Source organism: Rhinoraja longicauda, chromosome 42 (assembly GCF_053455715.1).
Source record: "Rhinoraja longicauda isolate Sanriku21f chromosome 42, sRhiLon1.1, whole genome shotgun sequence".
Lineage (NCBI taxonomy): Eukaryota > Metazoa > Chordata > Chondrichthyes > Rajiformes > Arhynchobatidae > Rhinoraja > Rhinoraja longicauda.
The window spans coordinates 1,758,664-1,778,728 of NC_135994.1; the positions used below are offsets into that span (position 1 = coordinate 1,758,664).

Below are 20,065 nucleotides of genomic sequence, written 5' to 3' on the forward strand. Positions count from 1 at the left end.
GAGAGAATTCCAAAGATTCACTACCCTTTTCAGCTGTCCTGAACATCTCAATGTTACATTGAGACTGTGACAATATATAGTGCAGGAACAGACCCTTTGGCCCACCATATCTATGACGACCATTGCACTATCTATACTAATCCCACTTATCTGTATTAGATCATGGCCCTCTATGCCTTAGCAATTAAAGTGCTTGTTTAGATGCTTTTTAAATGTTACTAGCCCGAGTGGACCCGTTGAGCTCAAACCTTTCCTGCATTGGTGCAGCACCCTCTCCTCCCCCACCCTCCCTCCTTTCCCTCCTCCCCTCCCCCCCCTTCCCTTCCCCTCCCACCATCACCCCCAACCCCCCCTTATCCTCCCTCCTCCCCCCTCCCTCCCTCTACCCCCCTCCCCCATCCCTCCCTAGGAGATAGATTTAAACTTTAAAATGTGAATAACTTTAAAAATATAACACCGATTTCAATGAAACTTCTTCCATTAGCACCAAAAGGACGATGGTGAGTAAGATGGGCCTAAAATTGTTGCGCTATCGTGTACTGTTTTGGCTGTAGTTCACGAACAAACAACCAAACAAACGATAGTTTTAATATATAGATGAGCGTCTCTGCATCCATCACTCCCTCAGACAGAGTGTTCCAGATTCCAGCCACTCTCTGCATGGGGAAAATGATCCTCTTTGGATCCCTCCCTCTCGCCTGTACTTATGCCCTCTTGTCTTGGGTGCTGTCAGAATAGACTGGGTGAGTGACTGTAGAGCATTTTGTAGGCTGCGTACTCTGCAACCGACGCAATGGTGGTGGGGAAGTGAATATTTAGGATGGTTGATTTATGCTGATTGAGTGGGCTGCGTTGTCCTGAATGGTGTTGATTTGCTTGAGTGTTGTTGAACCTGCCCTCATCCAGGCAAGTGAAGAGTATTCTATCACAATCCTGACTTGAGCTTGTAGATGGTGGAAGGGCTATGGGGTGTTGGGCGAGTTGCTTGCTACAGGATACCTAGCCAGTAAACTGCTCTTATAGCTGCAGTATTTGTGTGGCTGGTTTAGTTGAGTTCCTGGTCAACGCTGACCCAAAGATATTAATAATGGGGATCTGTGGTGATGCCATTAAAGCTGTGATCTCCTGTTTGAGATGATTATTGCCTCACACTTTTGTGACATGGGCTGATAATTTGCAAGTAACATTTATATTGCCAAGATCTGGCTGCAATCAGGCATAGACAATAGACAATAGACAATAGGTGCAGGAGTAGGCCATTCAGCCCTTCGAGCCAGCACCGCCATTCAATGCGATCATGGCTGATCACTCTCAATCAGTACCCCGTTCCTGCCTTCTCCCCATATCCCCTCACTCCGCTATCCTTAAGAGCTCTATCCAGCTCTCTCTTGAAAGCATCCAACGAACTGGCCTCCACTGCCATCTGAGGCAGAGAATTCCACACCTTCACCACTCTCTGACTGAAAAAGTTCTACCTCATCTCCGTTCTAAATGGCCTACCCCTTATTCTTAAACTGTGGCCTCTTGTTCTGGACTCCCCCAACATTGGGAACACGTTTCCTGCCTCTAATGTGTCCAATCCCCTAATTATCTTATATGTTTCAATAAGATCCCCCCTCATCCTTCTAAATTCCAGTGTATACAAGCCTAATTGCTCCAGCCTTTCAACATACGACAGTCCCGCCATTCCGGGAATTAACCTAGTGAACCTACGCTGCATGGGTTGTCTTTGACAATAGACAATAGGTGCAGGAGGAGGCCATTTGGCCCTTCGAGCCAGCACCGCCATTCAATGTGATCATGGCTGATCATTCTCAATCAGTACCCCGTTCCTGCCTTCTCCCCTTTGTTTTTTTATTTGCTGAGCAGTGGTGAATGGAGTTGAACATGGAGCAGTCATCTGCTTTTGACCATGTAATGGATGGAAAGTCTGACAAAGCAGTTGCCATGGTTGGACCTAGACCAGTAGTGTTGGAAAATGTTACATTGCTTTTATAAAGCATAGGATCCTTGGAGAATATCAATGGGGCTGGACAAATTCAACATGGATTTCTGGAAGGGAAATAGTATTTGACAAATCTATAGTTTTAGAGAATAGTCGAATAGATAAGGGAAAACCAGGAGGAAAGGTGTGCTTTAATTGCCAGAAAGCCTTGAAAGAATATCGGTATGTTATTGATGTGATTTAGTTCAATTTTTACCTTTTACTGTAAATAATTTAATAGAATGAATATCATAGTGGGAGTTGAATTTGTTTTTGGATCATCATCCCAACTTTCTGCCTTGTATTGGTATGGATGGAGTCTAATAAGCACCATAGATGATGTTTGTGGTTGTTAAAGGTCAGCAGAGTGGCATAGTAGTTAACGCTGCTACCTCATGGTCCCAGGGATCTGGGCTCAATCTGAATCTTGTGTGCCGTCTGTGTGATGTTTGAAAGTTCTCCCTGTGAGCTTGTGGGTTTCTTCTGGTTTCCTCTTACCCTGAAGATATGTTGGTAGGTTAACTGGTTGCTGTAAATTACCTCTTAGTGTAGGTAACTGGCAACAGAATTAAAGGAGTGTTGATGGAGGTGCGAAAGACTAAGTTGCAGGGGCCTGAGGAGAGAGGAAATGGGACTGATAGAATTCCTCCCTTGGGAGCAGGATGGACACAAGAGGCTGAATGTATATTTCCTCGACTTCAGGATATAATTGCAGCAGTTCTTTGGGGTTGTGATCTGGGCTCAACCATCTGCTGCTGCTGCTGCTTCAATGACTTTTAGTCAGAAATAGGAATATTTGTTAATTTGCATTTTTGTGTAGAAAATGAAGCAGTCTGTGCTCAAAACATAGACAGCATTCAGGCTAGGCTAGAAGTGGCAAGTAACATTTGCACTCCAAATGTTTTGGGCAATAACCTTCTCCAGCAAGAGATTCAAGCCTCTTGCCCTTCATTTTATTTAGCTTTACCATGTCCTGAACAATCAATATTCTTGGGGTCAAAAACTGACCAGAAACTCAACTGTACAGGCCATGTCTGATCGGCAGGGACGGGTCGGGCTGCAGAGCCTGTTTCCGAGCTGTATAGCTCTAATTTTGATTAACCAGTTCATTATGGTGCAAAGTATGGAAGGTCAGTATAGAAAATATGAAAGGAGAATCCATTCACAATGTTGGTTGATTTGCACCCTATCTTTCTTGTGTTGCTTTATAGGAATGAGCTGATCTCACGTTTAAGAAAATAAATCCTTGTGAGCATCAGTGAGCTGATGGACTGTACATGAGGCATCACAGCCAATCCTCGCTGTACATGTAGGTTCTCACACACTACCCACTGTATATCATTACTTACAATCTTGGTATTATATGATCTGGATTCTTAATCTACATATCTGCACTATAACTAAAGCTTATTATTTCCATTCCCCATGGTATTACCCAATTCTGTCCCTGTCTTTACTGCTGCTGAAGCCTTCATCCATGCTCACCTCAATAGACAATCGGTGCAGGAGTAGGCCATTCGGCCCTTTGAGCCAGCACCGCCATTCAATATGATCATGGCTGATCATTCTCAATCAGTACCCCGTTCCTGCCTTCATCCCATACCCCCTGACTCCGCTATCCTTAAGAGCTCTATCTAGCTCTCTCTTGAATGCATTCAGAGAATTGGCCCCCACTGCCTTCTGAGGCAGAGAATTCCACAGATTCACAACTCTCTGACTGAAAAAAGTTTTTCCTCACCTCAGTTCTAAATGGCCTACCCCTTATTCTTAAACTGTGGCCCCTTGTTCTGGACTCCCCCAACATTGGGAACATGTTTCCGGCCTCTAACGTGTCCAACCCCTTAATAATCTTATACGTTTCGATAAGATCTCCTCTCATCCTTCTAAATTCCAGTGTATACAAGCCTAGTCGCTCCAGTCTTTCAACATATGACAGTCCCGCCATTCCGGGAATTAACCTAGTGAACCTACGCTGCACGCCCTCAATAGCAAGAATATCCTTCCTCAAATTTGGAGACCAAAACTGCACACAGTACTCCAGGTGCGGTCTCACTAGGGCCCTGTACAACTGCAGAAGGACCTCTTTGCTCCTATACCTCATTTGACTAGTTGTTATTTTTTGGTTTGGTGTCAAATTATGTTAGATAATATATTGGATAATTTGATATTTTTTGATATTTTAAAGGTACCTCAATCTTCATTACTACTACCAGCGAAGTTGAATGTTACCTTTCAGCTTTAGGAAAAATAAAGAGAAATATAAACTATGTCTTTATTCCATTGAGGTTGGAAGTCACTTCACTATCAGCTCCCCTATACTAGAGCTTTCTAATACAACCTTCAGTCTTTCCAAATCTGTACATGTGCTCTCTGTAATTTGAATGCATTCAACGTGGGATGTTTTGTACATGTACATTTGTTGGTGATGACATTTTAAATCCAGGCATTTAGTGTCAGCTGATTCCTGTGAATGTTGAGTGTCCTTTCTACTTTCAATAGATGACAGAATTTCCCTGGCATGCTGCAGGATGTCAGAAACATTGATTTTCTTTTCTTTTGAAATCTCAATATTCCTCATACTCCCAGTAATTGTGCAGTCGAATTAAATGAGATTAACCGCAGAATTATTTTGTAATCTGAAATGTTCTTTGACTGATTTTGGGGAAACAAACTTGTGTATATTTTGATGCAGAATGCACATTTCAACAGTTGTTGTAATTATTGTATAATGCCAGTTTTGTAAATTGTTTTCACTTTTTTTAAATGTTTATTTTCTGAAGGTGCCAATGAGTGATGGACATATTCCAGAGGCAGTTGAAGGTCAGAAATGGCCATAGAAACATTTAGAGGCTTTTCACTCTTTTAATGTGAAACTTTTAAAGTAAGGGATGTAATATGCAGTTGGGTTTTGAAGAGATTGCATTCTTGCTGCTTAAGCCAATGGATGAGAGTTAAAGCCTGACTCCAAAGACTCGAGCACTTAATTCAGGGTCCCCTCCAGTGCAGTGCTGAGGGTGTGGTGCATGAACTGAATTGTTAACCTTTGGATAGGACCACTTGTATTTGTGAAGGATCTCATTAGAAGAAGAGCAAGTGTGTTTTCTTGGGCAATATTTAAGCATTTGTCGGCACCAACAGAATCGGTGTATCCATTTGAGGGACTATGTTGCTTGCAAATTAGTATTTAGTTCGAAGTTATTGACATGGAAACATCTTGGGATATGAAATACTTTTGGAAAAGTGACTTCAATCTTGAAGTATTGAAAATAATTTGTTGGGAAAGGGCGAGGAAATGACTCTTATGTGAGGTTAACGTTGATACAGATTAGATGAGCCACAAGCAGCTGGCTCATTGTTGAACTTGTATATATGAAATACATGATAATAAGAGTGGGTGGGAGTTTGTTGTTGGAGTATACACAGTGGAAGAAAGGATGGCTTTCCCTGACATGTAATAAACCTAAACATATAAAGGAAGTAGAAACAATAATTAATGAGAAGGCTATTTCAATTCCTACACAGATTCCAATTTTATAACAGATGCTATGCTGCACTGGATAAATGTCTTGCCACCACTGGCTGATTGTTAACCTTTCAGTTCAAAGACCCTGTGCCTCAAATCTTTGATCTGAAATGTTAATTTTGTTTCTCTTTCCACAGATGCTGCCTGACCTGTTGAAAATCTCCAGCACTTTTCAAATTCTGGAAATCCTGAAATAAACGTTTTTTGATTTTTAAAGTTGGTAACTGTTGGTTATGAAAAGCAGTCGAGGGAGATAGAGTTCTACTAGTGAGAATGGCACCATAAATTCACTTGTGACTTTGACGTGTTCCACATAATTCACAACATTGAAGCTAAGCCAAAAAAACGCACCAATGCTTCTACATCCTCGGGGAAACTAATGATGTTTGGCATGTCTCCAACAACTCATGCCAACTTCTACAGATTTTGGTTTGGGAACAACTCTGCCCAAGACTGCAAGGAATTGCAGAGATTTGTAACCTAGTCCATCACACTTCAGACTCCCCACCATCGACCCCATCTACCCTTCACACTGCCTCGGGGAAAGCAGTCAACATAATCAAGGACCTTTTTCACCCTGGTCATTCCCTCTTCTCTGCTCTCCTGTTGGGCAGAAGATAGTGAAGTGTGGGAATCTTCAATCTTTGGCTCATGCATCTTCAGCATTCTGATCTGGAAGAGGTATTTGGCTGCCCCCCGAGCAGCTTCATAGGTGGACTCATATGTGCATCGTGTGTTGTTCAGAATTTGAAATCCTCTTGCGATTTATCTGCACCACCCTCTGCACCCTCCCACCCGGGGTAGAATCCACAAAGCCCTCCAGCATTGTCGCATGCATTTGTTCCGCTACCAGCCTCCCCAATTGCTGAGAAAGTTCTATTTCTTGAGGCTGGCTGTAAGGAAGGACACTTCATTGGTGAAATTTGAAGAACATTCTCTCTTCCTAGTACTGTGCGAGGATACCCATTTTATCACAATTCGGTTTTATTGCATGTGCATGACAAGTTAACATGGGTTGCAATAAAGAACACTATTTCTCTGTTACTAGTCAGTTAATTTTCAATTATATTTTCACTTGTAGAACTGTCTTCAGTTGTTGTGGAACTGCAATTTAAGTTTAACTGTACCTCAGTACACATGACAATAATACACCTACACCTTAGCACACCCCTACTTCATTATGAAACTGATGAAATATGGCAAGTCTTCGATGGCACTTACAAACTTCGACAGATGCAGCATAGAAAGCATACTGTCTGATTGTATCACAGCTTGGTTTGGAAACAGCTCTGCTCAAGACTGCAAGAAATTGCAGAGAGCTGTAGATGTAGCCCAGTCCATCGCACAGACCAGACACTCCACCATCAACTCCATCTGCACCTCATGCTGCCTTGGAAAACCAGCCAACATAATCAAAAACCCTTCCCAGCCCAGTCACTCCTTGTCCCCACTCCTGTTGGGCAGAAGGTGCAGGAGCTTGAAAGTGTGCAACACCAGACTTGGGAACAGCTCCTTCCCCTCCCGTCAGGCTTCTGAACGGTACTTCCATAAGCTAGGGTACAGTCTATTAAAGACATTGGAGTTTGTATATGGAACTGATGCGCTACAATGCTGCACTCTATATCCTTTCCTTCGCTCTACCTATTGTACTCTAGTTTGGCGTGATTGTATTTATCTGATTTGATTGAGTAGAACACAAAACTTTTCACTGCACCTCTGTACATGTGACAATAATAAACCTAAACTTAAATTCAATTTGCCTGATCTTTACCCACTCACTGAAGTGGGGGCTGAACTGCCTTTGCAATCCATTTAAATAGATTGGTTCAGTGCTATTATATTTGGATACTAACTGTATCTGTGTTTGACCTTGATGCTACAACAAAGAATGGAGCAAAAAGCGCTGTCATATTGTATTGCTTGACCTGTGCATGCTTGTTACTAACATTGGGTGTCAGAAGTGTTCCATTCATAGCGTCAACATTCCTCACCGACAAGGCTTTCTGTGCGGTTAGTTCTGTTCCTGACCTAAACTATTCTGAAAGCTCAATCTTGATGTTGGTCTCTGCTAAATTTTCACTGTAGTGATTAATTTGACTGCAATTTTAAAACTTGAGATGCCAGTTAAATGTGTGGAGGTATGCAACATCAATCAAATTTATATTGGGCCTTTTAATGTGTATATATATATATATATTTTAAACAAATCAGAAATATTATCAAAATATTTGTAGACCATTTACTTTGCATTGGTGAAGAAAATAACTGGTGCAACCAGAGAAAGGAGCAGATTTTAATTGGATGAATGGCAAGAAAAGCCCCTTCAGAATGACTTAATTGATAATTCTATTTAGATGAAAATACTGCATGCTGCCTGTTGAATGGTGGAAGTTGTACAAAAGGACTGCTTACCAGGGGCATGTAACCAAAGGACTAAGATTGTTAAGCCTGTATGAGTAATGCCTAGCCTATGTTGGTTATTTTAAGTGTATTCCTGATGAAGAGTGGTTAATTTTATTTCTGTTTATTTAATTCCTTTTTAACTGTAGCTATGACCACTTCTGTGATTGTGGACCATATTGACGAACAAGGCTCTGATTTTAACTTGTTTTTTGTATATTCTTGACAAAAACGGTCCAAGTGACAAACTAACTAATATTTTTAGGTTGCAAATCCCCTGCAGCAAATAGGTACTGCATAGCATAGGTATTGATGTCTGTATTTATTCATCCTTTGGCTTTCAGCCCAGTGTTTTGGAACGCATCAGTTCATTGAAGCTTCTTTGCCACTCAAACCGATAATGACTGCTCTGTGGATCTTTGGATTTTAACACTACCTTGTTGGTTAAAACTTTTAACTTTTGTTCGATCCATGAAGCTTATCTTTAAGGCAAACATTTGGTCAACTTTATTTCTATCCTGAGGTAAGCAACTGGATATAAGGTCATCTTGTAAGCAACTGTGACTATATGATATTTGTGGATTTGCATCAGGAGTAAATATTTGTATAATTGAAGGTTTTTTAGATAATTATAGAATTGAATAAGTGCCATGACCTGGTTTCTAGTTGATTGCACAGATTTATTTGTTGTATTCATCCAACAGCAGGACAAGAGGATGTCAAATCCTCCTGGCAAATCTAGTTTCCATTATCTTTTGTGCTAGAATTTTAAAGAAATGTGCTAGAAATTAACAACATCCACAAAATTGGCCATTTTCCCAGATAATATTGGGCACTGTGCGTTTTGTTAATATGTTTATTTTCAAGCCTTCAAGTAGGCTCTTTTCAAACGAAAACGAACAGGTGCAAAAACACTAAATGGATTTCGATACTTTCAATTGATTTTTTTTTAAATCACTTGAATGAGACAAAATAACAAACTAATACCTCTGGTTTTTTTTTTAAATGGCACAAATGTTGGAGTAACTCAGAAGGTCAGGCTGCATCTCTGGAGAACATGGATGGGTGACGTTTCGGGTTGGGTTCCTTCCAAAACATCTGTGGCTTTAGTTCAGTAATTTTAAAGTCTGGTTATTCTCCGATTCGGGATGTTGACTAAAAATACTATTGATTTGCACGTAGTACCATCTAATAATTATTATCTCAAATTTGTTACATCATGATGTCGGAGGCCATTTGGTTTTTAAGTGTAGGCCAGCTCTCAGTACAATCCTGTTCTTCCACTTATTTCCTGTAACTTGTTCTCTGTGCCCATTAACACCCCCTGATTTTCCTCCTGTCCACCCGCACAAGGGATAATTTACAGCGGCCAATTAACCTAATAATTAGCAAATCTGGGACGTGGGAGGAAACACTCATAGGAAAGCCACATGGTCACAGGAAGAATGTGCAGATTCCAGGCAGGCACTACCAGAGGTCAGAACCCAGGTCATTCGAGCTGTGAGTGGTGACTCTATCTGCAGTGCCACCGAGCCAACTATTTTATAAAGTAAAAATTTAAAGAAAAAGCCATTCAACTGTATTAGGTTATGGCGGATAGAACATAACAGCAAAGGAATGGGTCCTTCGGCCCAAAATGTCTGAGCCAAACATGATGCCGAGATAAACTAATCTCTCTGTATTTGTGCTCCCTGTAGTGAACTATGAAGCAAAAATATATTGTATGTAGCATGCAGTGACACAGTGGGATTAAGAAGATTTATCAAAGCAAACACAGTTTGCCCCTGGATCTACAATTATTTCCAAAGGAAAATCCCTATGCGTTTGAGGGAAAAAAATATCGTAGTTCTTTAGTTTAGTGATGCATTGAAACAGGCTTTTAGTGTGAAACAATTTTTTGGATTTGTTCAATGATTTTGCACACAGTCTAAATAAGAATGCCATGGGTTCAAGCCTCGCGTGTGGATGTGATCTTAGATGGTTTTGTAGTAGAGTAGTGAGGGAATACAAAGTTATTTTGGATGGTGTCCTTGTTGTGACCCTTACAAGTTATTCACTTGCTTCTGTCCCTGCTGTGCAAATCGAGGTATTACTGTACGCATGTACCCAAGGGCAAAATCCAAAGTACAAGAAATTCAACTTTGAAAGGAGCTAATTAATGTTTCTCATATTTCTCATTGTCTTGCAACATACTCAGTGATATGTTTAGTTTAGAGATATTGCATGGAAACAGGCCCTTTGGCCCACCAAGTCTACATTGACCATTGATAACCAGTTCACTAGTGCTATGTCCGACACATTAGGGGCAATTTACAGAAGCCAATTAACCTACAGACCCGCAGGTCTTTGGAGGAAACTGGAGCACCTGGAGAAAACTTGTGCGGTCACAGAGAGAACATGCAAACTCCATACAGTCAGCACCCAAGGTCAGGATCGAACCCGGGTCTCTGGTGCTACAAAACAGCTACTCTACCGCTGCATCACCGTGCTGAGATGTATAGCCTTCTATGCTAGTTCTCAGAACATAGCCATCAGTCCCATTTCCACCCCATAACCTATTTCCTTCCATGCCCCTCAACTTCAATGCTCCTATCACCACCTACAATAAAGGTAGCAGAGCAATCAATTAACCTATCAGTCAGTGAGTCTAATGGGATGTGCGAGGGAATTGGTGCACTTGGGGGAAATCCTCCGGTCACAGGGAGAATGTGCAAACTCCAAACAGACAGCACATTGGGTCTGGATTGAATTTGGGTCTCTAGAGCTCTGTGGTAGCAGCCCTCAGCCTGCAGATGCATTTGCACTTAAATTTGGATCCTCCATCAAATCTGGATTTAAAGTGCAATAAAGGCCATGCATATTCTGGCAAATGATGCACAAAACTTGCACTGTGGGCCACGTGGGAAATGAATTGCAGGTCAGAAGGTAAAGGGAAGAGCTAATAGAATGAGTGAGCTAACTAACAATGAGAAGAATGGTCAATTGACAGACTGCCCAGCCTGCTAAATAGCACTGTCATAATTCTCAAATCTTGTTGAGACAGTTGTATCTTGCAAGGATTAACTCGACAGATTTTAGTTTTGAAAGCTAAAATGCCAATATGTCCTCTTCCCATCCTAGAATCATCTATCACAGCCCTGCAGGCATTAGCTAAATCAGCACAAACCAGAGATCAAATGTTGTGGCATTCTGTTTGCAACGATGATGCTTTGCAAGATGCAGCCGGTAGAGAAATTCATGTTGAAGCTTGGCAGACTGTTAATCAGCTGACAAATTAGTCGAGAAATCTTGCCACTTAAGCACAAATCTTCATGGGAAGAATATCAAGATGCAAAAAAATCTCTGCAGGTGTACTGCCTTTTGACTGTTATCAGCTACTTCATGACCAAGATTTTTTGGGGGGAGGTTTTCCTTTTTAGACGGTGCTTATTACAAATGTGCAATTTAAGTGTTTGATGTCTTTGTCCTTGTTTTGTGTCTTGTGGGCAATTTCTGTTCAAGCAAGCTTGGTTTAGTTTTATTCCACATTTACTTAGTAATTCCTAACTGACGGAACAGATTTTTTCCCTGCGACAGGTTTGCCAGCTGTAGTGTTGGAATCGTCACAGCACGAGTCTTTGAGAGCCTGCACTAATCAGCTGTAAAAATTGTTGCTGTACTGTATTGCTTCTGGGTGGTTTTGATATTTGCAAATGGTTTAAAACAAAACACTGATACTCTCTTTAGGACTTAATCAAGAATTAAAAAGAAAATAGTGTGCACACTCTTGCACGTGTGCAGTGTAATATCAGACATGGAACAAGGCAGAAGATATTGATATACAGAGGGATCTTGGGGTCCAAATCCATAACTCCCTGAAAGTGGTAACTTGTGTCGATAGAGTGGTAAAGAAGGCATATAGTATGCTTGCTTTTATGGGTTGGGATATTGAATACAAGAGTCAGGAAGTCATGATGCAGCTGTATAGGACTTCGGTTAGGCTGTATTTGGAATATTGTGGGTAATTCTGATCGCCCCATCACAGGAAGAATGTGGAGACTTTGGAAAGGGTGCAGAGGAGGTTTTTTGCTATCTACAAACAACAAAAAGTGTTAAACTAAATTGCTAATATCGTTAACCTTTCTGGAGATCGCTGAATTACTGTGTGACAGGTGTTTTCCGACACATGCGCACACACAGACACAGCCACACATCCTTGATACTTTGAATTACCCAGTAAAGATTGTCCATATTCCTTTTTATTAATAGTCTTCAAGCCAGTGAGGAGATTTATATCTTCTGGTCTTGTGGCTTGAGCTGGGCTGGAATCTGGTTCTTGGGTAAAAAGGCAGTTATTAATCGCTGCAATACTTGGTCCTCGTGGATAGATTAAAACAATCTGTCGGCAAATGCTTGCAAAGGCAGGGAATTGGTACATTTTTTAAGGTGAAATACAATTGAAAAACTACAGCTAGGTGTGTTATAAAATGGCCAAGAGTGTTTCAAAGTTGACTTCAAGATGTCTGCCTATTAATCTTGATAAACATTATGATACATCAGTTTTCAAATGTCACCAAGCCTGACCCATTGATTGTGGCATAGCAAATGGCCTGCTTTACTGATATCTGACCTATTTTGCGGACAAGATTTTAATCTATTGTATCCACCATTCCATTTGAATTTCTCGAGGAAGAGCTTGGGAGCTCTGAGTAATTTGCACCAGTGCTTTATGCTGGAAGGTATGTCGAAGATAGTTGTTGCATCAAGTGGTGCACACAACATTATCCGTAACGTTGAGACTTATGCAATGATTTCTATTTCCAGCAGAGGCATGATGAAGAGGCTGTGGTGGACCAAGGTGGAACAAGTTCAGTTCTCAACATTCACTATGAAAAAGAAGAGCTAGAAGGTATGCATAAGTTTTACAACTTTCTGATGAACATGTTTGAAATGTTTCCTAATTGCATGTGAAACCTGTCAATAAGTAATCGCTGGATCACTTATTGTGGATCAAAAGGCATTCAATTCCATTGGCATATCAATATAAGTTTAGAGACACAGGATGGAAACTGGCCCTTCGGCCCACCAAGTCCATGTCGGCCAGCAATCACCTGTCCACTAGTTCTATGTTATCCCACCTTCACATCCTGTATGCTGGGGGTAATTTACAAAAGCCAATTAACCAACAAACCTGCATGTCTTTCGAATGTGGGAGGAAATCGGAGCACCCGGAGGAAACGTACACAGTCACAGGGAGAACGTACAAACTCCGCACAAACAAACATCCATAGTCGGGATCGAACCTGGGTCTCTACTGTTGCGCCACTGTGCCGCCCATACTTCTGCCATCTGCATCTAAGCTGTTGTACAAATCTGGTTTTATTATATATTTTGCTCATTGCTTCAATGGCTAAGAAACATTTTGGTAATTTTGGGTTATGAAGGATGCTTTAAGTACCAGAACTGTTCAACTTGCATGTGTCTCGACTGTGTCCACAGTGTAAATGTAAGTGACACCATAAGAGTCGCTCCCATTCCTGAATGTTCTTTGACTGTGCTAACAGTAATACTGCTTATTGCAGTAGGCCTCTGGCCTGTTGCTCTTAACATTGGGCTTAAAAGATGCCTAAAATTTCCATTCGATGTCCAAAGGACAGTGCTCATTGCTGATTATATAAAATCCCACCCACAAAGATTAAATGACATGAATTTCTCCTTTACTGTTATGATTTACAATTAGATGCCATCTGTAAAGTATCTATATTGTCCTGCAATGGAAATATTTCACACTGGCTGAACAGCCATTTAAATTGATGAATTTTCAAACCTCAGACCAGGAAGTAAAAGTCACTAAATTTCACCTCGGTATTTAACAGAAATATTAGGAACGACACATTGGATTAAAGTAGGACATGAAATCTCAAACTTTGATTTTCTTTTTGAGCCCATGAAATTAGCACCTCTTGTTCCATAAAAATAACAATCAACACACAATTTGTTACATCCAAAGTTTGAGAAATTGTTCAGCAACAATTGAGCTTGTGAGCTGTTAAGACAGCTACATCTCATTTAGCAGGCCATTTTAGATTTTCATTTGTTTTTACATCCAGAATAATGCACAAGTTGAAATCCATGTTAAGTCACTGATTCTGTGTGTTTGCACCCACAAAGATGCGGAGGAACAGGGAGCTGTGACTGCAACTCCTGGGTTTCTGTTTTTGAACTGCGTAGGTGCGGGATGGCAGTAGTTGCTGTCAGTGACTATGAATGCTGATAGTTATGCTTGTAATTTCTCTGTAATTGCAACTGCCAGTTCCAGGCAATTATTACTGAAGTCAAAATAAAGTCATCTGACTTGCAATGTGAATATTTCCATACATCTAGAATCAGTGTAGGAAGGAACTGCAGATGCTGGTTTAAACCGAAGATAGACACAAAATGCTGGAGTAACTCAGCGGGACAGGCAGCATCCCTGGATAGAAGGAATGGGTATCGTTTCGGGTTGAGACCCTTCTTCAGACTTGCTTTACATAAATTGACCAAAATAAATGGTAGGATGACAATACTTCCAATGGAAAAAAATGCAATTGCAACTTGACAAGTTTACATGAGCAGTTTCCATTCAAACGTGTGGCTTTGGTATGTGGAAGGAAGTGCTCAGTGATGTTGGGTTTATGACTTTCGATTTGTTCAAGGTGTACAAACCCGCACATCTTTGGAGTATGGGAGGAAACTGGAGCACCTGGAGGAAATCCACGCGGTCACGGGGGAGAACGTACAAACTCTATACACACAGCACCTGTAGTCGGGATTGAACCCGGGTCTCTGGTATTGTAACGCAGCAACTCTACCACTGCGTGACCATGCCACCCCTTCTCCAGGTCTTCAAACTGAAGCATTAGCTCTGCTTTTTCAACAGATGCTGCCTAACCTGATTTGTTTCCAGCACTTTTCGGTTTTTATTTTCAACTTCCAGTATCTGAATTTAAAAAAAAATTAACTGCTCTTTGTTAATGTGTGAACAAAATGCGAATGTGTCCAGAAAACAATCTATGTTCTGGACAGTGGGCGGAGAGCACTTATGAAATCGGGAAATTATGTTCCAACGCTCTTGTGGAAAACAAGCCATCACAGCTCATCAAGTCTAATTGATCTTTTGTGCCAGATGTATGACTAATGCTCTGCACCCGAGCTATTTTTTGTCTCCACAACAGCTTCCTATTCTTGTCCCTGGATGCTAACCAGAACAGGTTGCCTATCATGCAGTTCACGCAATGCTATCTAGATATGCAATAAAGAACCAGGCCAAGTCATTTTTAACACCAAACGTGGTCACATTGTGATCATCGCTTGGAAATGTTAGTTTGAGAGATGCTTCCTTTGTTAGTAAATGAAGTGTACTAAAAATGTGGATGCCAGCACCTGCTCTAATGATGTTGAGCATTGAATGCCTTTAGTATTGCTGCTTGGAGCAATATTTCAAGAGATTCAGTAATGTTTAAACACTCACATCCTGGCCACTTGGAATATCTGTATGCAAATGGCAGTAAGAAATCATTGGTACAAGTGTAGGGAAAAGCTATTACAATAGAGTTTTTCCAATTTTCCTTTCTCTTAATTTGCTCTCCTCTTCCTTCCCTCTTGTTTTTGCCCCTCACTTCCTCCCCTTTCCTCTGCCTGGCAGCCTGGATATAGTTAAATGTGGAATTAAATGGCTAATAATTAGATTTGTACATGAAGCATGGCTACTAGGGAAATTTATTCCAACGGAACTGGACCCCAACAACAAGGGGAAAAAAGGGAAAATTACTGATGGTAACATGTGAAACTTTGTTTTTCTGAGCAGTAGCATGCCCTTTCCTTTTGGCCGATGCTACAATGGTTTTTCAGAAAGATGATATAATGCTAGGGATGGGTAGCTTTTAGATCTCTAGATGTTAACGCTGTCTAGTTATAAGCTGACACTACAGAACAGACTTGAAATGAACACCAAGCTGCAGATTTTAGTTGGCCATCTGAATTGTGAGATAAATTTATTTTGTTGCTATAATCATACTAGATATAGAGTGAGTTTTCACTTTGTTTCAGCAACTTTATGGAAGATAAATATTGAATACTTTGCTCTTTTTTTTGGCAATGTTATTACAAATGCAAAATGGATGCTGCAATTCCAAAATTGCTGTTATAAATTTTTTTAAATACCGGAATTGCTCAGCAGGTCAGGCAGCATCTGTGGAGAGAGACAGTGTTTCAGGTTGAAGACCATCAAAAAATGCTGGAAGTTCAGGAGGTCAAGCATAATTAGTCACAAGATATGCATTTGAGAGGAAGGGATTTTTGTATTGAAGGAGCTGAAAATAAAATTGGAAGGATGGAATGAGTTGCAGGGAGGATTGGGATATCGATGGGGGGTGATGTACTCTAAAGGAACCGATAGAGGAAATAAAATAAGATGCAGTGGTACTTTGGGGAAACTGGGGAGATTTAAAATAAAAATGGCAAGTGATTAAAAGGGAATTTTTAAAAAAGCAAATGGCAAGTACTAGATCTGTGAAGTAGGAGCAGTAAATCGTGGCAATACACATTGTACCTGAAAGGGAGAAAAATGCTTCAGACATTTGCTTTATCAAAACAGGAACTGGAGAAGGGTCTCGACTCGAAAGGTCACCCAAGGATGAGAGGGGATCTTATCGAAACGTATAAGATTATTAAGGTGTTGGACACGTTAGAGGCAGGAAACATGTTCCCAACGTTGGGGGAGTCCAGAACCAGGGGCCACAGTTTAAGAATAAGGGGTAGGCCATTTAGAACGGAGATGAGGAAAAACTTTTTCAGTCAGAGAGTTGTGAATCTGTGGAATTCTCTGCCTCAGAAGGCAGTGGAGGCCAATTCTCTGAATGCATTCAAGAGAGAGCTAGATAGAGCTCTTAAGGATAGCGGAGTCAGGGGGTATGGGGAGAAGGCAGGAACGGGGTACTGATTGAGAATGATCAGCCATGATCACATTGAAGGGCTGAATGGCCTCCTCCTGCACCTATTGTCTATTGTCTATTCCTTCTCTCCAGAGATTCTGCCTGTCCCGCTGGGTTACTCAATCTACTTTTGATTTAAACCAGCATCTGCAGTTCTTTCCTACACATAGCAGATTTCAGGTTAACTTGGGAACTGAGTGACCTTGTGCATTCTTGATTCTGGTGGAAGAAATCCACTGTACCAGCAAGTAAGGAACAAAGTCCACTTTGCCCTCTTCTGGTTTTTTTAATCCTTTCCCATTGCATCCGCACTGGTCTGTCTAGCCGAATGTTGTCCTCTGATTAGTCCTGCAGATCAAGGAAGATAAGCAAGATGTCCCTTTCCCTTAATGTAAGAGAGTCTGTTAAGATTGAGCAGGATAACACTACTTTTAATAATTGTAATTGTAAAAAAAAAAATTGGTAAAATTAAGAACTTTTTAAACATGTGAGGGAGAAAAATGAAAAGTAGCAAAATATAAATATGGGTCCTGTGGAGACAATGGCAGACAAAGTTATAATGTAAAATAAAGAATTGAACAAGTATTGTTCTATCTTGCCATTTATTGCAAGGCTGTTGGAGTACTCGAGTACTGAATCTTTAGTGAAATTCTGTTTGCAATGGTGTTTGCAGTGTTGATCTCGGTACTGAAAGCACATATTTGCCTTGGGATTGGTATGACATAGGTTTGTGAGATTAATTTCTTAAATGTGAGATTTGGCTTGAAAGACTTTTGGAGGGAGTATAAAATTGGCCTACACTCTCTGTCACATGGAAGAATGAATTATGATCTCATTGCAACACAGATTCTAAGAGGAATTGACAGGGTAATACCATGTAGAAAGGAACTACAGATGCTGGTATATACTGAAGGTAGGCACAATGTGCTGGAGTAACTCAGCGGCTCAGGCATACCATTTTGTTTAATTAGAATTTAGAACCAGGGACCAAATGTCAGTAAGTTGCTGATCATTTAAAAATGATTAGAGAAGAAATTTATCCAGAGGATTGCAAGTCTTTAGAATATCTTGGCACTGTGGATACAAAAACATTGAAACTATTTATGGCTGAGATTGATTGATTTTTGGACAATAAAAGAATCTATGCCAAGATGGTGGGAACTGGGAGTTGAGGTAGAGGGTCCATCTTGTAAAATAACACAGTAAGTTTGTAGAGTCAACCACTAATTCTTGTGCTTTTGCTCTTACTCCAAACCTGGGGCTTTACTGTAAATGAGCATTTTCGTGTCCACTGGGTATATCCTAACTTCTGTCTAGTCCCATTGCTAATGGCTGCTATCTTGTTTTTTTATTCAACTATTTTTAAACAAAAATGCACATGACATATGTTGTAATGATAATTATCGATAATTGTGGGACATTAAGGTGTTTTCCTTGTCCAGCACACCGTCAGAGCGTGGTCATGGTTTTGAAATAACAGAGTGAGCATGTTAAAGGAGCCCAGTCTTCACTGTAAATCGTTTATGTCCGTAGTTTGTGAAGGTATGACCAGATGAAATGCCACCCCGCAGAATACATTTCTGGATTTTGCAGTTGGCATGACAAATGTTGGCATTTCCTATTGTTACTCTGTGAACCTGACAGTAACCAAGATTTTAATTGGAATCGTTTGATATGGAAATGCCCAAGGTGCTGCCAGTGATTAAGTTTGTTTGAACAGGCAAATGTGGGCCCACCAGGAACGCAGGGAATGATGAATTTGCATTTTAAAATGGTACAGTTTTAGTAACCAGTGTCTCTTTCAACAAACTTTATTTAGCAGTTTTTTAAAAAATCACCAAAGTTCTGCAATAGCACCATCTTAATACAACCATTCATTTTGATTCGGCGTTCTGTAAATATCACTGAACTATGGATATTTTTAAGAATTTGATACTAAGTGCTTTGATGATTTAAGGCTTCAAAAAAACATGCTTGATGTTTTTTTATTTGCAACACTGAATGAACCTTGCAAAGGAAGAGTTCACTTCTAACGGATCAATGGAGTTGTCAAAACTGATTTTTAAGATGGTGCCATTGATAACATAATGCAAAAGTGAAATAATTAGAATTCCTGCATTAAAAACAAAATATAGAATATACTTGGGTAAGGTAGAATTGGTGAAGAAAGAAACCTTTGACATTTCAGGTGAATGTTAGGAAAGGTTAGTTGTGATAAACATTGTTTAATGCATAGAGCAATGGGAGAGTGGAGATAAAATGGTCTTTAATAAGATGCATTTTGAAAAGAATGTTGCCATTGTTCATTCATGAACATTTGTAAGTCATAAGGAAAAGACAAACCAGTTTTTTTTAAAAAGTAAGTAATATTGAAAACAAAGCTGACAAAGCTAAGAATTAAGCAATGTCCTATTCACCTGATTGTATGGTACTGAAACTTGGCTACTGAACAATTCTGCAAAGGTATTGGTTTTGTTATTAGATATCTTGACAAATTAGTTGGAATCAGTTGGAACAGGTTTGCCAGACAAATAAAGCAATTGTCAGTACATCAGTTTGCAAAAGTCTTTTCAAATAAATTGTAGAGGCAGATCTCTCGGATACTAATGTGAACGTGACTTGGGAATGGGCAACAACAAATGGACTGCAAGAGATAGATATGGAGTTGTTTTGTGGAGGGTACTGTAGGACTTCCACAAACTACTGTGCAACAGGTGGTTTGGTCTGCTTCCTGAACGCTTAGTGTTTTCAGAAGTATCTCATTATTTAACGCCAGGTTACTAAATTTGTCAAAGGCAAACCACAATTGGGATGAAGGATAGGTTCTTGAGAAACCTGCTTGAAGTGGTCCAAGTGTAAAGTTTTATTAATTCCTAGTCATTATTTCAGTTTTTCATTGTATTAGCATCTTTTTGCACTGCATGGAAAGACACAAGTGCTGGAGAAACTCGGCGGGTTCAGCAGCATCTCTGGAGAATGTGGGTAGGGATGTTATGTTTTGGGTTGGGACCCTTTTTGCACTGCTTTTTTGTTTCATGTTCTTAATAAAGACTAGTCTACAGTGTTGTCTTATGTGGTGTCCTATGTGTAAGTCAGCCAGCTTCCATGTCACTTGTACAGCCATCAATGTGAAAGTTAACTTTGCTTCTGATAAAAGATTTTCCAATTCGTCTTACTCTTGAATTGTAATGTAATCACAGTCCTGAA

General features: G+C 40.3%; 1 protein-coding gene across 4 annotated transcripts in view; it reads left to right on the forward strand.

Annotated features, from left to right (window-relative positions):
* The window catches only part of LOC144611952 (electroneutral sodium bicarbonate exchanger 1-like), an 88,148-nt gene that overhangs the window by 3,537 nt on the left and 64,546 nt on the right, over positions 1 to 20,065 (forward strand). For 3 of the 4 annotated variants that reach the window (XM_078431307.1, XM_078431309.1, XM_078431310.1), the window contains exon 2: positions 12,711 to 12,795. In XM_078431307.1, the coding sequence (XP_078287433.1) occupies positions 12,711 to 12,795 (85 nt within the window). The remainder of the gene's footprint in view (positions 1 to 12,710; positions 12,796 to 20,065) is intronic. The other variant, XM_078431308.1, reaches the window with a different exon arrangement.